General features: G+C 37.1%; 3 protein-coding genes across 4 annotated transcripts; 1 reads left to right on the top strand and 2 right to left on the bottom strand.

The window, feature by feature from the left end:
• Positions 1 to 886: 886 nt before the first annotated feature.
• On the bottom strand, positions 887 to 5883 carry LOC120009218 (coenzyme Q-binding protein COQ10 homolog, mitochondrial-like). Its single transcript, XM_038859692.1, has 5 exons — positions 5647 to 5883; positions 5198 to 5554; positions 4295 to 4490; positions 3476 to 3607; positions 887 to 1289 (listed from the first exon to the last, which is right to left on the bottom strand). The coding sequence occupies exons 2-5, from the start codon at positions 5512 to 5514 to the stop codon at positions 1200 to 1202; spliced, it is 735 nt and encodes a 244-aa protein (XP_038715620.1). The 5' UTR covers positions 5515 to 5554; positions 5647 to 5883; the 3' UTR covers positions 887 to 1199.
• Positions 5884 to 7292: 1409 nt separating this feature from the next.
• LOC120009217 (serine/threonine-protein kinase tricornered-like) lies at positions 7293 to 15176 on the bottom strand. 2 transcript variants are annotated; one of them, XM_038859690.1, is made up of 12 exons: positions 14568 to 15176; positions 14012 to 14186; positions 13615 to 13698; positions 12349 to 12590; positions 11516 to 11747; positions 10820 to 10984; positions 10613 to 10744; positions 10396 to 10509; positions 9851 to 9898; positions 9073 to 9151; positions 8098 to 8154; positions 7293 to 7647 (listed from the first exon to the last, which is right to left on the bottom strand). In XM_038859690.1, the coding sequence occupies exons 1-12, from the start codon at positions 14753 to 14755 to the stop codon at positions 7580 to 7582; spliced, it is 1584 nt and encodes a 527-aa protein (XP_038715618.1). In that variant the 5' UTR covers positions 14756 to 15176; the 3' UTR covers positions 7293 to 7579. The 2 variants fall into 2 exon arrangements, with proteins under 2 accessions (XP_038715618.1, XP_038715619.1); XM_038859691.1 differs by lacking the exon at positions 9073 to 9151 and having other exon boundaries at positions 14568 to 14755.
• Positions 15177 to 15896: 720 nt separating this feature from the next.
• LOC120009379 (protein DCL, chloroplastic-like) lies at positions 15897 to 18590 on the top strand. Its single transcript, XM_038859955.1, has 3 exons — positions 15897 to 16366; positions 17721 to 17835; positions 18162 to 18590. The coding sequence occupies exons 1-3, from the start codon at positions 16020 to 16022 to the stop codon at positions 18336 to 18338; spliced, it is 639 nt and encodes a 212-aa protein (XP_038715883.1). The 5' UTR covers positions 15897 to 16019; the 3' UTR covers positions 18339 to 18590.
• Positions 18591 to 19398: the final 808 nt, after the last annotated feature.

The raw sequence follows: 19398 nt of genomic DNA, 5'->3' as shown, positions 1-19398 counted from the left end.
CATAATTGTGGGAATCTAACACTCATAATATCATCGCATGATCAGTGATCATGACAGGACTTACTGCCTCCACTTATAAGCATTAAGTACACTTTGGAGTCAAAGTGGGTTGATCATCACCAACTCATTATGTTTTTATATAATAAGATTGTGTTTGGATTAACATAGTACTATGTTTTGAGTCTCTATTATCGAAGTAAGCTTGTGATCCAGTTGTAAATCATTATGAACGAAGAAAGAGAGAGAGAGAGAGAGGGAAATGAAAAGGTTAGGTGATGTCGAGGCGTCATTGGTGGCGATAGTGATCAGATTGTGGTAACTATGATCGATCTCCATTCTCCAAAATATCCCTTGTCACTTTCGTGGTTTTTGATCTGTAACCCATTAATGCCGTTATCGGTAGCCGCCTTGTGCTTTTGTCAATGAAGGATGTGAAAAGGGGAAGAAAAAAAAAAAAGAGAGTGAGAATGAGTAATCAAATCAAATTAAATTAATGTATATATATTCAACGACCTAATCATTCTTTTTTAGTAAGACCTAATCATACTTTTTTTTAGTAATATGTTATATAAATTTATTCTTTAAATATTCGATATGACATAAATATGATGTATACTAGGTTGTAAGAACTTGATTGCTTGCGTACATATTAATACTATTATAATTGCGTTATATTATAGTAGCAATCATATAGTTAATACATAAGCTTATACCCCGCTAAGCATCCACGACTGAATTGTTAGAACGTCCAACTCATAATTGGCAAATTTGAAGATTCAATTCCAACCCGTTAAGCATTCATGACTGAATTGTTAAAACGTTCAACTCATAATTGACAAATTCGAAGATTCAATTCCAACTGAATGCACGTCAATGGGGACATGGCTAATGGCTCGAACGAAATTCATGTGCTTTGTTCTTTTCTTCCTTGCATTTATTGGTTTAAATTTTCTGCCTAGTTAGATATGTCAATAAGAATTATTGTACAAAAAATGTCATGTATTCACTTCGAGAGAGGATAGAGGGGATCGGAACAAATTGTATTATTCAAAATCGGACCATCGGATCCGCACACTAAGGAGTTTTCCACTTGACGATGGAATAAATTGGGCCAAAGCCTAACACGTGAGCACCATGTCTCCTTAAATGGAGAACAACAGACACTTTTATGCTCCTTGTCCGTAATGCCTTTCAAGGATTCAGACCCCTGGTCCATAAATTACACCGCAGCGATCACTGAATGAACCAACCAGTCGAGAGACCACCTCCTCGAAGAACATGGATGCTACCTATCGTACATTCATTATCAAATGAGATTCAAGCTGTTACTGCTTTTTAACAAGAAATTCCAATCATAGATATCCAGACAACAAAAACTCATCCAAGATAAAGCCTCAACAAACTTACCTTCATTATAGCTGAACCAAAAATAAGAACAAAATAATAACTACAAATCACAGCAAAAACTATCTGCCTATCCAGTGTTGCTGAAACAAACCAATCAGATATTTGCAAAAATAAGTCATTCCAAATTGGATGTCTACACGTTTGCTAATTTTCCTTATGTTGAAGTACAGTGCACTGCACACAATAGCAAGATATTCTTATATATTATTTAAATGTTGACTTTTTCATGCCATGTAGCTGCCTAATAGCAGCACCGTAACCAACCACACCTTGGATGGGAACACCAACCCAATATTTTCAGGGAAAAAAAAACACCAACACTATGCAGTCCCATCACATTCCATTTGATTCCAAATAAATAATACGATATCCCAATTGCAGCCATTTATATTATTATATACATTTCAATGCTGCCCATTCACAACTTTTATACCATCACCTCCTCTCTATTCTAAAACACACTGACTTTCTAGTTGGTGAAATAATTGAAATCATTGAAGTTTCAAGCTGTAATTTGAGGACAATTAATATAGGGGGTCTCACTTACCAACAAACACCTCGATAATTTATCGATAAATGAACCTAAAAACCTTACAAATGAGATATCAGCTGTATATGATCAAATAAGTACATAAAAAAAGGAGGAAAAAAAACAAAAAGGGGCCGGTAAAAGGACGGGAGAGGAGAAAGCAAATTCCCTAAACCCTAGGGAAGGCAGAAAGCACAACCTATGATGTTACGGTTGTGGGATGGCTATAATGGTGAAGGTGCTGCCATGATAAACTGAGATCAAAGATATTGAGAGGTTAAGAGAGAAGTAGACAGTGAAGAGAGTAAGAAGAGACCCAACCTTAACAAAGGATAATAGATGCAGGGAGCCATTCAGTTCCATAAGATTTCAACAAAATCATTCGCAGTTAAGGATTTCAAAATAATTTTGTTAGCTCAATGTCATTTCTTTAACCTCAGATATATAATCCTTTAGTAATTGGGAATTTACTTGATTCTCCAGTCCACCTTTTCAGCTATCTGATTAAAACATTTTTCTATTATCTTTTTGTGAAAGGTGGGTACATAGGCCAGATACAATAGGCCAATTTGGTATATAGGTCTGAAATATTTTTCAATTGGGCATGCCAGGCATAGGCCCATGTGGTACGGTAACAACTTTAAGTTAATACAGGCAAAGAGACAGCACATGTGTGGCATAGTAGTGATTTTGGAACAAAATGGGGCAAGTTGTATATGGAGCAGGTACCTATACTTAACATTTCTATGATGTCCATAAACATTTATATGGCAATCTCTCTGTTTTGAGCATTGTGGAATGTTAATTTCTTTTCATGTCTTTGCTAAGGATTGGATATGATCATTTCACCTAGCAATCAAGCTAGAGACAGATAGGGTAAAACGGCATGTGATGATAGTGTCACCTAATGGTTCTCACAAGTCTGCAGAGTAACTAAAAATCAATGTGAAAATAGCACTATAGAGGCAGTGATCTGGTCATGGTCATGGTCATGGTCATGGCAGTGATAGTCTTACACAGAGAGAAAAGCTGGACCATGTGACATCCACAAAAAAACAGCCACGGACGAGGTAACAACCATGGTGTAAGTGGTATTGATGAATATGGCCACGCCAGAAGTTATCATCAGGATAGAGGCAAGGGTCCCAAAAGGAAGTTAAAAAACCTTGGTACAAGAACTTGGAAATTTTCTCCTATTTTTTCTTCTACATTTCTAGGGGAAGGGGTGGAGAAAGAATAGAAGAAACATATAACCTAAATTTATAATTACTGTTCTAACAGCATGAATATTTACCATTCATTTGTTTACGGTTTATGTGGGTCCTGTGCAGCTCCAATACTCCCCCTCAAAGTTTCACACTCAAAAAAAATCATGTACAGATAATATATAGGCATAGAGAGAGAGAGAATATTAAGAAGTCGCAAGTTACAATACTCGTAAGAGGACTAACTCTAAAATTATCTATGAATGAATATGGTTGTTTATTCTAACAAATCTGAAAGGGCATGAGATAACAAAACAACTAAAAGGACAGTTACCTGCCGGTAAAGTGGTGATTGGAACTTAAAGTCCACCAAGAAATAAAGGTTGCAACTTCCTGGAACTGGACCAGGATTGAATTCCCAAATGTTTATCAAGTGATCGAAGACGGAACTCTGCGACACAGTTGTCTGAAAGAAAGTGTAAGAAAAGATTAAAAAAAGAAAAGAAAAGGGGATCAATCAACAGAAATTGAAGGGGAACAGATCAACAGACACACACAAACATGACATAAAAACATGCACAGCTTGAGATGACATTTGAGTGTAAAAATTATCTTGCAGGGAAAAAAAAGGTGACATACCGATCCTAGCTGTAGATATTAAGAGAACTTTTCATATCATACCTCCAACTTAGGTTGTCCCAATTCCCAACAGCATGCATATAGAAACTCACAACAGTTAATTACTCCACAGATCCCTAATCCACAGCAAAACACATCATCATACCAAAGACATCAATTAGCTTCTATCTCATATGAACTCAGAAGGTGACGGGTCTAGATTCTTGGCTTGTTTTATTTCTAAACCTTATTACATGGTCGGGGATCTAAGCCTTATTCATAAATTCCTAAAACAGTATAGCATGAAAATTATACAAAAAACTTATGCCATTTACATGGCGACATTTTCTTCACTTAGTTCAACAAGCCAAATTGTATACAAATAGTACAGTTGTTGGCAATCCAGTCCCTAACTGAAGGAGATAACATGAAACTAACATGGGCAACTTGGATAAACGTTATCATCGAAGAAAGTGACAGGAATATCGAAAAAAATTATGAAATCAGCCACTAAAATATCAAAGGAATTGAATACCTTTATAAACTTTGGTCTGTCCAACTCTACATGGGAAACATAATTTTCAACCAGAAATTTAAAGCCAATCTCCAGCGCAGCATCAAAAGATCCATCTGGATGGTGTTTGAGTACCCCAGAGCGTCGACACCAGGGGACAAACTCATGATACATATCCACTGCGGCAACCACATCAAATAACTGCTCAGGAGAATACCTGATCACCAAAAAGCATGTTAAAGTACACTTACTCTCACTGTGACCCCATGAAAGATAAGAGAATGATATAATGCCAGCATGAACGAATACATCTAGACCATGATGCTAGGAGATGAAATTCACCAATGAAAAAGCCAGTTTTGAACATTAAATATTCTAAATCAACCACAAAAGGGAAGAACCAAGTGACAAACAAAAGATTCTCTAAAGAAAAACAAAATGGAAAATCAGATGAACAAAACAATTGCAGGATCAAGGAGGATAGGGGGTTCATGATATGTTAGAGATGTTGCCACTAGATAAAAGACCCAAATTGAAGAAAGGACTAGAAACTAGAAAGGCAATACAGGGTGAACATTTCATTTGCCCCCGTGCATGCAAAACAAGCTTTTTCAAAAGGTAACCACTCCCTTGCAAAAGGCTCCTGCAGGGGAAGCAAAGTACAGAGCATATTTATACAGACTTACTACCACATTACAGAGAGAGGCTGCTTCCAGAATTTGGGACTGTGACTGTAGGTTGCGGTGCAGCAACTTAATGAAATAAAATTTTCCACATACAAGTCAGGAAATAACACACCTAGGCTCGATCATATAAAGAAGACCAATCATGAGGCCCTTATTCATATAATAAAGAGAATAGAACAATCCACAAGAGCAAGAAACGAGAGGGACAAAAAATAAAGAAGGAATCGAACCAAATTACCCTAAAACGCGTCTCTCCTCATAGACTTTGGAGAGAACACTGCCCACTTCACCATCCCCGCAACCGATAAACTGGCGTTTTTGCGCAAAACTGATCCTATTACATAAATTCTCAATTGAACAATTTACATCCTTCATAGGATTGCGGGCCGATGGGGTCTGAATACCGGCAATGCCACTAATACATCGAGCCACATCGAATTTCTGCAACTGCATATCCCTCCTGCTAGACCTAATCAAGTACCTGATACAATTTTGACGCGAAAGTATAGAACCGAATGCTCTGGAGCCCGACATGAATGGCGGCATTGTAATCATTCCCTTGCCAGACCGATATCACAACCGACAGCAACGAAAACTGCCCGGATTTGCCATCAAGAGTTAGAAAGAAAATCGTTAACAAAGAATCATAAACCCTAGAATTTCAATTTAGAAAAATAAAAAACGTACCTCAAGAACCTAAGACGAATTTGTGAAAAGAATGCGGTCAGCGAAGCTTATATCAAATCAAACAATGAAACAGCGGATAAATTGAAGTTTAAGAGTAAATTTGTTAGTATTTCTAGTTTCTTTGTTCGTTGTTCGTCGCTCCCATCGCGAGAAGGAGAAAGAAAGATATGGGAAAGAACTAGGACTTCCATTGATCACCTAAGAACATGATCGGATACGCACTACCGTACGAAAGTAATGATACGGGCCTCTAGATGGAAATGAAATTATGGTTTTAATTTTAAATTGCAGCTATAATATTAAATTATGATTTTTTTGAAAATGACTTATTAAGAATTAGGGTGTGTTTGGAAATGATTATGGTTTTTTTGTTTTTAAAAACTGATTTTAATATTAGATTTTGAAAACAATTTTAAGAAATAATGATGAAAACAATTTTAGGTTTTAGTTTTTAAGGTTTAGAATTTAAGATTTTGAATTTTTGTTTAAACTATATTATATTTCAATATTATAAATACTAAAATATTTAAAAGATATTTTAATTTATTATGAATCTCTATGTATTTTTGGTTGTTCGACTTATTACCATGTGAGGGAGACCAAGTTGGATCTTAAGGCCAAGAAGGCATGTTTTTATGGGGTTTAGGAATGGTGTGAAGGGATTTTGTTTGTGGTGTTCGGAGTCAAAGAAGATTATGTTGAGCAGAGAAGTGAACACTTTGTAATTAGTGGTTCCTTGGTGCAACTTCTATATTCAACGAATTTCTCTAGAGTCTTGAACACTTTCTTTAGAGCCTTTGGAAAAATTTTGTAATTGATGGTTCCTTGGTTTTACAAACTTCTTTGGAACCTAAGAGCTCTTTATGATTGCCTTTGAAATGATAATTGGGTGTCCTCATCGAGCTTCAAATCGAGATCAGTGGCAAAGCGCTCCACATGACCCCAATCCGGATAACACGAATCCTTCCTGTTCCTGGGCGAAATGGCCTCAACCCAGCAGCAGCAGAATGCGTACTCTTTTGATGGGTTAAGAAGATAGGAGGACCTAATCCCGTGAATGAAGTTTAATTCAATGACTGGACAAGTTGGTGGGACAGGGACATCAATACCACTAATTTTTCAAATAATATATTGAATGGACAATTTAAATCAGGTGAAATATTGAGGACTTTTTGTTAATTCTGTTGAAATATATTAGCAGGAACAGTTGGACCGGAAAAGCTGATCCGAATACAAATGTGTACTTAAAGTTCAATTCCATGCAGCAATGGTTCTTAAATGAATTTAATGCCTTTTATGCAAAGATGCATATATGATTATATCCAATGCTTGAAGCACCATGGTTTTCACCAAGCTCTCTAAAACCTTGAATTATTCATGATTGGAATTCAACCCCCCTCGCACTCAAATTTATCTTAAAAGAAAATAAGAAATAGAAAACCTGGAATCTTAAAGGCTTGTTTGAATTGATATTTTAGAGAGTTGAGTGAAGAAGGTTAAGGAGGAAGGATAAACTTCACCTTGCTTGGATTGTTGGAGGGAGACTTAAGTGGGGTGAAGGAGGGGGAAAATTCCCCTTCACTTAACTTTTCAACTCAACTCTACTCAACATAACATTTTGTAACCCCCAATTTGGAGTTGCGAGATGTGAGAAAATTTTGTATATTATTTTCAAAATCATCCATAAAGAGTTTACACTCATTTCAATTAAACTCTCCTTAAATCTACATTCGAAAATATTATGGCTTTAAAATTGTCACACATACATCGTTTCTCAGAGACGAAACAAAGAATTCTAGAGGCAACAACAACTCTTAGGCTGACCTTATTCTTGTCGTCGGAGAGAAATTCATCTAAAATCCAGTCTTGTATAATTCTTTGGCAGCAGATTGTTGTAACGAAACAAATCAGATGACCTATTCCAGTGGAAGTGCTAAATTTGAGTTTCCAGCTTCTGCTCACCTTCTGATATCACAGGTTGTTCTTGCAGGTCAATACGACCTACATCAGCAGAAAACCAGAGAACATGAAATTAAGCTTGCTGTTTTTGTTGCTTATTGCAAGAAAAAAAATGGGTTAGCTTGAACTAGTCGCCTCCTGTGTCTGACTTTATGGCGTTAAGAACATAATTTTAACTCCTATGAAATAATTAAGATGAAAAGTCAACTGCCAACTAGCGAAGCTTTGATACATATTACACAATCCTGTTGGGCAATAAGTGAAAGTAACTCAATTGGGAAAGTGTAATAATGGTGCTTGAGATCAATAATTTTGAGGATGCAATCATCATCAGCACTCCTTGATATATAACAAATCTAGTAACCATGTGACTCCCTTTTCTTAACCCTTAATGGGAAAATCAAAAGATTATCTTCATCCAACATGTGTATTGTACTGCAACTCTATCTTAACACCCAAAACGAGCATATAAGGAAAATAAACAAATAATACCTAGTAACGAAATTAAAGATGGCGCCTTTGAAGGTCCATTTGATCTCAAGTCTGTACCTGCACAATGCAGCATCTAAAATCAGCAAGTGTTGCTCTTTTATGATAGAGGATTTTTGTATTGTGTTTAAGTTTATTACTTGGAAATAATCCAACAAGTCAACCACCATTTGCCACTGCAGTTAGTAACTAAAGCAGTGAAAGAAACAATATACAACAAATCTCAATAACCACAATACAATGTATGGATCTCACAATTTGCCCAATTTTGAAGCATTAATTTTTAAAATGCAATGGTGGTCTTAAAACCTAAAAGAGGAAAACCAAGCTCATCATTTGACCGCTTTCAGAAAAGCATAAGATAGAATAGTAAATAAAGAACCTGAATGGTGAAAGAAAAAATGCGGGGTTGTTATTATGCACTTGTTATCTGATGCAGTCTGCATCACCTAATTAATCTTCATAGGAGGTCATGATTTGAATCCAAGGGAATACAAAAGCACACTTAATCCACGGAGTTTTGAATATTACTACTGATGCATCATCAAGTCCATGGCTGAACCCCTCAATGCACTATAACAGATGCACCATCATAGCATGCTTGAGCATCGTCAAATTATAAGCATAAGGTTATGATGGGGAAACTAGAGGGGCGAATATTACGAAAATAACTGTGCTTGATTCTAGGAAATGACTGGTGCAAAAGCAATTGACAGCAAACGATAAATCTCCTCATTTGAATTTTTTTAGTGAATATCATCATCATGTGGTAATTCCATTCACAAACCAATTCATGATTCCTCAACATAATGTCAACTGCAGCACTTCCTTCTTATGATTCTTTTCACTAAGCTGGCTCAGCAACCTTCCTCAATTTTAAGATCATATACCAAGACATTTTAACATTGTAGAGTAAGGAATTGGAAAGAAGAAAGTTAAAAGAAATAAAGGATATCAAACTCCAAGAAGAGTGCACACCTGGACTTTCCAGTGAGTTAAAGATGTCTGATTTCCTAAAAGTGTATCCTATGAAATTGGTATCTTTTGATGTCAACATCTGGCATAGGGAAGCACATAACATTAGAACACCAGTGTGAAGCAAATATAATACAAAAACTGAGAGTACATCAACCTATGTGCATAACTGAGATGGATTGTCAGTTTGCCACACCAAAAACCAACTTTCAGAAACCTGGGAAAGACTGGTTCATTGAATATTTGCGGACTCCCAATTCATTAATATAATGCTAAAAGGATACATAATCACACTAAAATTTCAACAAATGGTCCTAAATAATCAAATATTCTAAATATGCTCATTTTTTAGCTTATATCCCTACCCAAAGGGGAAAAAAAGGATACCCGCTGCAAACAGAAAAAGAGTCCATGGGAGTTTGCTTGGAGTTTTCATTTTGTAAGTTAAATTATCACATACAACAGACAAAGGAAACATTACTATTCAGAAGGGAGAGAGGAAAAAAAAAGGTTGACGGACCCTGAAAATTATGAGATTTGTGCAGAACTTTTTGTTTAGGTTTACCATTTTATATTTGCCTTTCCAAATGTTATTGACGCATTTCATTGTACATTCAAAAACCCTAATAAAATGATTAATTAGTCACAGATTTTCCTCATTCGGTGGTACAATATGTTATATGGAGTAGGCAACCAAAATCACCATAAAACCCAACAAGTGGCAACCACCATCACAAGTTGATACCAGCAAAGAATAAACAAACGTTACACTAGTCATTACCTTCCTCCAAGGTCCGACTGTTGGTGCAGTGGATGGTGGACCTTCCACCTGCGAGCAAGCAAAATGTTTACCATACTTTTTAAAGTTTTTGTAAAGACCAAGGCTTTAGGCAATACTGTTTGAAAGTTGGCAAAGAAATATGAAGATATAATGATGGTCAAAACTAAAATAAATCAAATGTTAGTGGCTGTTGAGGGGGAATAGGACTGCTGAGGTGCTTGTCTAGGTATCAGAAAGAATTGAGATGGTCAAGCTATATACAAGAACCCATAGTCATTGGCCATATGATTCAGACTGAAGGGCTGAAGGCACTACTTTGCATGGTCAAGATCAAGGTTGACATTTTAGAAACTGTAATGGGAAAAAAATACAATGGTTTATATTTCAACAAACATGGAAGGGGGAAATGCAAATGACATACTCTGTATGTTAACCCAAGCTCTCAAACACAAACAATATTTAGTTAATTGCAAATGAACTAGCAAGGATATAATGCATGCCAAATCAGTTTACATCATGTTCGAATTAGTCATCAAAGTACTCACATCAGGAAACTTCTCAAAATTCTGAGTGTCCAAGTCTCCGCTGACTTTAGGCGTATATGCAGCTTCCGTTTCATACAACTTGTCCCACTGAATACGTCTGAACCATGGATGTGCCTGAAAAGAAGGTTAACTTAAAGAGAGCAGGTTTTTAAGCTTTATCTGGTCCTTGTCACCACAAATACTTTCTTTCTTTTTTTTGTTTTCTTACAGTCCTTACCTTTAATTCGTCAACTCCTCTGGTGCCCAGCCTTGTCTCGACATCACAGAGAAAGTGGCAAATTAGATCCCTAGCTTCAGCAGATATCTTTGGTTCCTCAGGAAATTTCAAGCAAGCTCTCCAATTGACTATCTAATACACAAAAGAAATTCAGCAAATATGAAGCACGCTAACGACTGAAAAAAAAAATAGCAAGTTAGGTACCACCTTGCGGCAGGTCATTCTTGGATCATCGGAACAGAATGGAGGATAGCCAATGAGCATCTCATACATGATTGCCCCAAGGGACCACCAATCACACTCCATCCCATACCCCTTTTTTAGCAACACTTCAGGTGCCATATAATCAAGAGTCCCAACAGTTGAATAAGCCTGCAGATTATATAGGGTAAACTTGCATCATGCAAAAAATATTGGTCTTGCAGAAAATATTGGTCTTGCAGTATAAAGCTGAGAATTCAGGCAATTGATATATTAAGGGAAGTTGGTGCTTGATATGTGGAGCGGCTATTTATAGGTTCAATTCCTAGAAATAACTTCTCCACATATCATGTGGGAGTAAGGTTTGAGTACATCTTGCTTGTCCCCGACCCCGCCCACTACGGGAGCCTTGTGCACGGGTGTTATTAACCTTTTAACAGGCGAGCATGTGGCCAAGTGGTAGAGTTGCAGGGGTGCAACCTAGAGGTCACAAGTTCAATTCCTAAAAATAGTCTCTTCCCTCCACAAAATATGTGGAGGTACGAATTGCATACATCATGTCTGTCCCCAACCCCGCCCACTGCGGGAGTCTTGTGCACATGAGTTGTTTATCTTTTTTACTCGTACCTTGATGCTTGATATGCTGCCTATTTCACCCTAGATAATATCTCAGAATTCAGTAAAAGAGGACAACTTGTATACCAGTGCACGGCGATTACGTTTCCATTTCTGTAGCTGCTCTTTTGGCATCATCCAAGGGGCTTTATCACTTCCAGCATGTCCTTCAATTTCGACTGTCGATTCCTGGGTAGTCATATCTTCATTTTCCAGGAAAATTGTTGAATACTTATCATCCAGGGGCTTACACAACCCAAAATCTGAAAGCTTCAAATGGCCGTTCTTATCCAGAATGAGGTTATCTGGTTTTATGTCCCTACAAGCAAAACATGGCAAGAGTAAAAAATAATAGCAACGACAAATGTTCTAAGAGGTTAGGTGGGTTTTGGGATGGAAAGGGGAAGCCTTCTGGTCATTGTGTTTCAAATGAAGAAACATAATTGATCATTTAAAAAAAAAATTGGGTTCTGAAAAGTGAGAGAGAGAGAGAGAGAGACGAAGGGTTCAGAAACTTATACTGTGGCAAGCATGTGCCACAAGTTATACAAACTAATGGCTTTCCAGTGCAATCCTCACAGGCTTTGGTATGCAATTTCTGCTTGGCCCACCCAAGGCCAAGAGACTTGCTGGTATTACAGATTCCTATTGCCTCCACAATGAAATTATTTTTCTTCACCAGTAAATAAACAATGGTTAAGGAAATTGAGACCAAATTGATGGTCAGGGTGCACAAGCTACAAAATTTCTGAACTCATGATGAAAATGAATCCAATGCCTCGATGACTGAAGTTTTACCGTCTCGAAGCGCCAAACCCTCTCCCACCCCATTCCCACAACCCAAAAAAAAACAGGTATACAGTAGTTTCTAACTGCATAAACTTGCATAGACACCCCTATATAATACTTAGGCTTCCTACCTGTGTATATAACTGTGCTGATGAATTGAGTGGATAGCTAGAATGCTCTCTGCTATGTAAAAACGAGCAACATCTTCAGAGAGAATATCTTCTCTCATCAGTAGTGTCATAATGTCACCACCAGGTAAGTACTCCATTATAAGGTATAGAAAATCAGAATCTTGAAAAGAGTAGAAAAGTTTTACGATGCATCGACTGTCAACTTCTGCAAGTAAGTTCCTCTCCGATCGAACATGCTCAACCTTCAACCAAGAATTGATATCAGATAAGAGTTGTATGCCAAGCTGACAGTAAGGTATACAACTAAAAGGGCCACGACCATACATAAATTAAAGTTTAAAAGAAAAGGTGCCCATCAAGCCTCTTGTTTTTCTCCTGCTGCTAAAGAGAATGTATATTTTGGATCACTTGCAGGCTAAATAATGCAGTCCAGCATAAAATTCAACTTAATCAAACAAATAGCAACAAAAGAATGCATTGAGAAATATCAAAACATTGCAGCTTTATGGCCAATTCTAACATTTAAATGTACATGATTTTCTAAGCTTCGCGTATTCATTTGCAGTTTTCTCAGAATAAGTTTCGTAATCTCTATTAAATGTACACTTTTTTGGTAACCATCTATTAAATGTACCCTCGGGTTCTTTTAGATTTTTCATGACTACATTGCCCTCCCAATTCATAGGAGTAGCACAGATCAGTTATATGAGTCATTTCACTCAAGGATCTAAAGAAAAATATGTATGAGCTATCATCTCAACAATACATAGCACTATTCCAAATATTTAACAATCTAATAGAAGAGTATTTAACATATTTATGTACTTGACATTCAGATTACAAAAAAAAACTATCCCCACATGCCATACACCATATTGAATGTGGATGATGTCAAGGTTGTGGTAGTGTGTTTACGAATTGAGATTACGGCGATTCAGTTTATGAATTAAGAATTAATTTAATTGCTATTTATTTGTCAACTAATAGTATTAGTCATTTTACTTTAGGGTTGACAAATCTATATGACTTTGATATTTTGCATTTTAAATTTCAAGTTGTAAGTTGTGAACTTGTGATAGCCTATATAAGGTATCACATTAATGAATAAAGAATCAAGAAGTTAATATCTGATACTCATGTTTGAAGGAGGCCCATGATACCTCTAATACCCTACAAAATTAATGAACTTAGAAAGGATTTCGTATCTTCTCTAGTTGATTGCCACATCATGATCTTAGCCGTAACAACTAGTCTCGGAGAAATCACCTGTCCACGGCTAAGCATCTCTGATTTCTTCAACTTCTTCATGGCAAAAATCTCTCCAGTACCCTTAGCACGACATAGTCTAACCTGCAAGTGTGAAACATAAAAGATAAAGTAAACTACCCTTCATTTCCTGGAAAAAGTGTTAAAGCTGCCCAAAAAAAGTTCATTTGACAACATACAGATGAGAACTTTAAACAAACACAAGCCTACAACATTGCCAAAGAAGATATAATGATATTTAAAGGTATGTTAACGAGTAATGAGGATGGTAATGATATACCTCCATAATATTATTGTCAAATTGTATAAAGCTATCAAGTGCACAAAGATCCTCCCAATGCCGGGTCAGATATACATAATGTTGCTTGTATCATGGCAAGGTTGGAAAATCACATACCTCTCCAAATGCACCTTTACCAATGACCGTCAACTGTTCAAAGTCATCAATTCCAACTTTACGTCTTTGCAACCTCATATACTCAGTTTCTCTGCGCTCCAAATTCCTCAGCATCACTTCTTGTTCCTCATTAGATATCTGAGCTTCCTGTACTTTCCTTTCAAGTGCTTGACGCCTGAAACAAATGGAAAAAAAAGACTTCAGTATTACAAAATTACATCTGCAATATTGGAGGTGACTAAACGTGGTAGTCAAGTATGTGATCAGCAGAAACTAAGGCACATCTGAAACCAAAAAAAATAACAGTCAAAGAATTGCCAACGAAGTGCAATTGCACCACATACATGTAGAGATAACCATAGGACCACACGTACTAAGCACGAATTCGGTTGACATCAATGAAACGAATCAACGATGGTTTCAGAATCTCAGAAATCTTTAAGCAAGAAAATTCACCAAAGACAAAACAGAATTGCATCGAAATCATTGACTCTCCTTGAAAATCTAGTTTACAGTTTAAGAGAAAACAAGGAAACTAAGATCACACGCCACATACCTCTCTTTACGCTCGTGCAATCCTTGCAAGTAATTCTTGTAATGGTTCTCTATAAACTGTTTTGCCGCAGCAGATTTCTGTCTCGTCACCGGCGATGAAACAGAGACATCCGGGCCCGAATCAAAGCCGTTCCGATCCGGCCTCATGTTCAAAGCCCCCAATCTCACCGTCCCATCATTGCCGTCCATCTCCAAATCAGATCGAACTTCCACTACCAGAACTAATTAATCAGAGTGCAAAACTAAAGCGGAGAAGCATTTCAAGAATTATAATCACGACTTATGGAGCTTTCGCTTGCTTTGAGCATCACAGTTTCGAGGAGAGATCTGGTAGCTGTCAGTGTTCGAGAAAATGACTGAGAGACATAAATAAGAGTCGCAGAAACATGAACTGGCAGCATGAATTCATTCCGTGTATTTATAAGGCTCGGAAAAGGCTGTCTTATGTATGATCCGTTTTGTTTATTTTCGACCTTTTGGATTTAAATCTCGTTTTTCCTGGGGAATTGAGTGCCATCAACGCCATCGTTGTCTCCGAATGAACTGGACTCTTGAAGCATTTTAAATCATTTCTTTAAGAGAAACGAGAAAGTTATTGCACAATAGATGGAGAGATAGGCTTGGCTTTGGCGAGACTCTAGTGTTGGCGGAGATCTATAAAAATAATTCCGAATACTTCTACCACGCGCTAAAACTGTAACTTTTTAGTTACGCTGCACGATAATTAGTGGGACGAAAATGCCGACAGGATGACTGAGTAAAGTGTGTGGAATTGTGTTGCACGCGCTGAGTAGGAGGTTGAGTCTCTGGTTTGAACTGTTGTAGTGATGTGGGGGCGTGATAGTTTGGAGGACAGCTAAATGGACAGGCAGTCTTCCGGACAGCATGTCTCTTCCAGAAGGTTTATAGTTTGAGATTAGGGGTGAAAATTGTCGGTTATAATTCATTTTTTAAAATTTTTTGACATAAATTTAACGGATTGGGAGATTAATTTTTGTGATCTGTCTATTTTCTAAAGAATTATGTAAATTTTTTAAAAAAACCGATCGATTAACTCAATTATCGGTGCATTCAATTATTCGATTTAGCTTTTAACAACGCTACTCGAGACCGTTCTTTAAAAAAAATCTTGAAATTCAGGGTGCTAGTAACTGGATTCACAATCAATTGCCACATCATTGTTTTATGGGTTGGTCCATTAGTTGAATCTCGATCCGGCCCATGGGTGTTAGCATTAATTTGGGGCCCAGCTCAACAGAATTAGGTAAGGAATTGTGGCCCAATGGGCCTGCTTATTAGTAGATTTCGCTAATTGATGTTACTGTGACCGTTAACGACACCTTCTATCCTCCTCAATCTTCAACCACAGCCGAAAAAACCCTCTGGAAATACAGAGGCACAGAACATACATGAGAACTGAAACCAGAGAATCAATTGCGGGAATAGCATAAATATGTTTTCCCTATCCAATTCAACACCAACATGCCTGTACAATCACACAAATCCCGTCTCACCGAGCGCCTCTCCTTTGATTTCATCTTTTCCATTTCGTCGAAGAACGTGGTTTCATTCACGCCCTTGTGCTTTGAGTACAGGATCGGACGGCTCGGATGTGCTGAGGAAACCGGTAGCCCGGTCGCCGGTGAAGGAGAGTGAGATTTCGGAAGAAGAAGATGACGGTTTGGCAAGCAAGGGTGAGGAAATACAAGACGAGGACGAGTGGGTTGACTGGGAGGACCAGATTTTCGAGGATACCGTCCCGCTTGTTAGTTTTGTGAGAATGATTCTGCATTCTGGCAAGTGAGTATCTTATTTATACGTTATATGATAAACCTTTTAAAATTTGGACTGTTAAGAGTGTTAGGTGTTTGACAAAAAGCTCAAAAGGCAAGCCAGTGACAAAGTTTATAATGGAGAACAAAAGGGAATGAAATATTAGTAACTTTAAAACTTTAGACTGACTAAAAGTTGTTAGATTAAATTGTAAAGAACTGATGATGTACTGCTAGTGTTAATGTCAGTCTGATTTTGACGAGGGAACATTCAAATTCCAACGGATGATTGTGCTTTGATTGATTCTGGTTCCTCTGAAGAATCCTATGCCATCATAACTAGCAATAATTTAGTTCTTTGTCCAACTATCCCAGCTTATTTTATGAAGCTGGGAATCAAATGGAATACTCTTTCATGTAGTTCTGGTTCCTCTGTACTAGTGATCAACATTCAAAACTTTCAAGAATTCTGGTCTTTCATCCTCCACTAGAATAAACACCAGTAGTCCACCCCCAAATATTTTTGGATCTTTATCAATTTAGTATGCTACTAGTGGGTCAACTTTGTGACAATGAATTAGTTTTATAATAAAGGAGTTTCTCTGTTGGAGGGCTCTGATGGTACATAGTGTAACCTTTACTCTGCTTTCATTACATGGTCATTTTAGTTCCCCCTTTTGAAGTTTACCTATTGTTTCGTGTATACTGCTTATTAAGAAAGCATGCACATTTCATGTCCATGTTTCAAAAGTCTGTATCAGTTAACTTTTTTGATTATTTGAAGCTGAATAGTTTTCTATTTTTCTTTTAACTCCATCCTTTAGAGTCTTAAGAAATTACTTGCTTTGCATTCAGGAAGTAGAAATCATAATGTGGGAAAATGCCTATTTGTAATGTGCACCTTTAACGTAGGTTTTTTTTTGGCACCAATCATTGATGTGGCATACCTGCAGTCATTAGGGCAAATAAAGCTCTGGGAAACCAAGGCTATTGCCAAGTTTACTCTATTCCACCCTCTCTTAACTTCCTATTATTCTCAACATCTTCTGTAAATTCCAAAAGCTTCTCTTTGAACACTCCATTGCCACTTTGGGTTCAAAAGCTGTTAAAAATAAGGCCGTTTCAAAAAATAATCTTTAAAATATTTTTCCAAGGCTTGTTCTATTCGTCATTTGAGATCAAAAATTAACTTTATTCGCATTTGCTGGTCATGTGCCTTAAGATGATCCAGCTGGAAAAATTTTGTAATGCTAAAAGTTTCCATCCTTATCAATCCTGAAGACTTATCACTACAGAAACATTGGACTTGTCATAGCTGAGGATGCCACCATGTTTACATCATTTTTTTCTTAAGAACAATTATGTGCTTGTTGCTATTGCAGATATCGAAGTGGAGATAGGTTGAGTCCTGAGCATGAGAGAACCATTATCAATAGGCTGCTTTCCAATCATCCTGAGTGTGAAAAGAAGATCGGGTGTGGAATTGATTATATTACAGTATGTCTCTCACTTTCTACCTGTCCTCCCAAGTCCCACTCCCTTGTAGAAGAGTGGGGTGGTGGCTATTCATATCTGTTGAAATCTCATCAATTTACTTTGGTGACTTCTTGTTCCTAATTTTGGTTGAAAAGGAAGTGATGAAATTAAATTAATATGGCGGTGCCATGTCAGCTGGGTCTGAATTGGCTGAAAAATAATTTTTTTAGGCAACCAAACACATATTTACTCTTTCTCGAATTTTTTAACTTGGGCTATTAAATTTCTGATTCCTACATTTGTTTGATGGACTTCTAATATATTTGCTTCTTGTTTCTGGTTGACAGGTTGGGTATCATCCAAATTTTGAAAGCTCAAAATGTCTGTTCATAGTTCGAAAAGATGGAGAATTGGTCGACTTCTCATTTTGGAAATGTATTAAGGGTCTAATTAGGAAAAACTATCCGCTCTATGCGGACAGCTTCATTCTAAGACATTTTCCAAGGCGTAGAAATGATAGATGAAGGTGATACTTTGACTAGTACTTATCTTGTGCCTCTGTATGCTGAGAAGTATCATATTTTTTTTCGTTTTCCAAAATGTGTTTGTATTTGCTAAGAACTAATAGAAAGTTTGAAATCAATTGGAAATCTTTGTGGAAAGCCGGAGCAACGTTCTACAACTGCTCTAAAGCAGTTGCTGCAGGATGACTGATGAAAATAATGTTTGTTTTCATTTGCACTGCTTAATTAATTATTCCTTTTTTTCTTGGTACAGATTCCCTTTCTCGATAACTAAACAGGACTGAGAGTCCCAATTACTTTTCTCTCTCACTGTTTGGTAATCTTTCTTTTTTCTTATTATTAGTTTCGCTATAGTTCTGTTGATTCATGCTCAATTTAAGTTTGTCATAATATTGGTATGAGCCTGGATCATGCTTAAACCCTTCACATTGCCAGCTAACAAGCTGAGCGCACATGCATGGCTGCACTCACATCATGACAGCCATACGGGTATGCTTGTCATTGGCTAAATTATATCCCATCGTGCACCATATCCTTGTAAACAATGTCACCCCCAGTTCCATATGTTATTTTCAATTTAATTAGGGAGAGTATGTTGCAACTTCAGAATGCGCTAGAAGTTTTGGTTTTTAGTTTCATCCGTCAGTTTATTACCCTTCTGATTTTAATGGAAATCTTTTATCTTCGATATGAAATGCTTTTCGATAAGAAATGCTTTTCGATTTCTCTTGTTTCATGTTTGTTATTATGGATAAGATATAAGGTCTTATGTAAAACGTGATGTGGTCAATTCTGGAAAATACTTGTCACTAGCATCACATCACAGGCGTGCATAAGTAGGTGCTTGAAAGCGCCCTTTGCATAAATAGGTTCGACTTGAATCAGCTTTACCTTTATTGGAAGAGATGGGACCCGTGCCCATTCTGGGTGGTGAAAACCAATGATCACAACACGGCTTCTGGTTGAGTTGGGTTCTATATTGTTGAAGTGATTCGATGTTTGAGCAAAGAAAAAATGAAGCCCAAATGCTGCGCTTACATGTGTACATTTGCTTTGCTTC

This window comes from Tripterygium wilfordii, chromosome 11 (genome assembly GCF_013401445.1).
Source record: "Tripterygium wilfordii isolate XIE 37 chromosome 11, ASM1340144v1, whole genome shotgun sequence".
Taxonomy (NCBI): Eukaryota; Viridiplantae; Streptophyta; class Magnoliopsida; order Celastrales; family Celastraceae; genus Tripterygium; species Tripterygium wilfordii.
Note: the sequence above shows the minus strand (reverse complement) of the source record. Positions and strands in the feature narration are given on the sequence as shown.

What these genes read in the sequence shown, in the direction of transcription:
- LOC120009218 (XM_038859692.1), bottom strand. Translation starts at nt 5,514, where the DNA reads ATGATTACAATGCCGCCATTCATGTCGGGCTCCAGAGCATTCGGTTCT. An exon ending in ACAGACCAAAGTTTATAAAG is followed by an intron (nt 3,608 to 4,294) that starts GTATTCAATTCC and finishes ACTTTCTTTCAG; the next exon opens with ACAACTGTGTCGCAGAGTTC. An exon ending in AATCACCACTTTACCGGCAG is followed by an intron (nt 1,290 to 3,475) that starts GTAACTGTCCTT and finishes AATGTACGATAG; the next exon opens with GTAGCATCCATGTTCTTCGA.
- LOC120009217 (XM_038859690.1), bottom strand. Translation starts at nt 14,755, where the DNA reads ATGGACGGCAATGATGGGACGGTGAGATTGGGGGCTTTGAACATGAGG. An exon ending in CAAGAATGACCTGCCGCAAG is followed by an intron (nt 10,745 to 10,819) that starts GTGGTACCTAAC and finishes TTTGTGTATTAG; the next exon opens with ATAGTCAATTGGAGAGCTTG. An exon ending in TAACTCACTGGAAAGTCCAG is followed by an intron (nt 8,155 to 9,072) that starts GTGTGCACTCTT and finishes TGCATTGTGCAG; the next exon opens with GTACAGACTTGAGATCAAAT.
- LOC120009379 (XM_038859955.1), top strand. Translation starts at nt 16,020, where the DNA reads ATGTTTTCCCTATCCAATTCAACACCAACATGCCTGTACAATCACACA. An exon ending in ATGATTCTGCATTCTGGCAA is followed by an intron (nt 16,367 to 17,720) that starts GTGAGTATCTTA and finishes TTGCTATTGCAG; the next exon opens with ATATCGAAGTGGAGATAGGT. An exon ending in GTGGAATTGATTATATTACA is followed by an intron (nt 17,836 to 18,161) that starts GTATGTCTCTCA and finishes TCTGGTTGACAG; the next exon opens with GTTGGGTATCATCCAAATTT.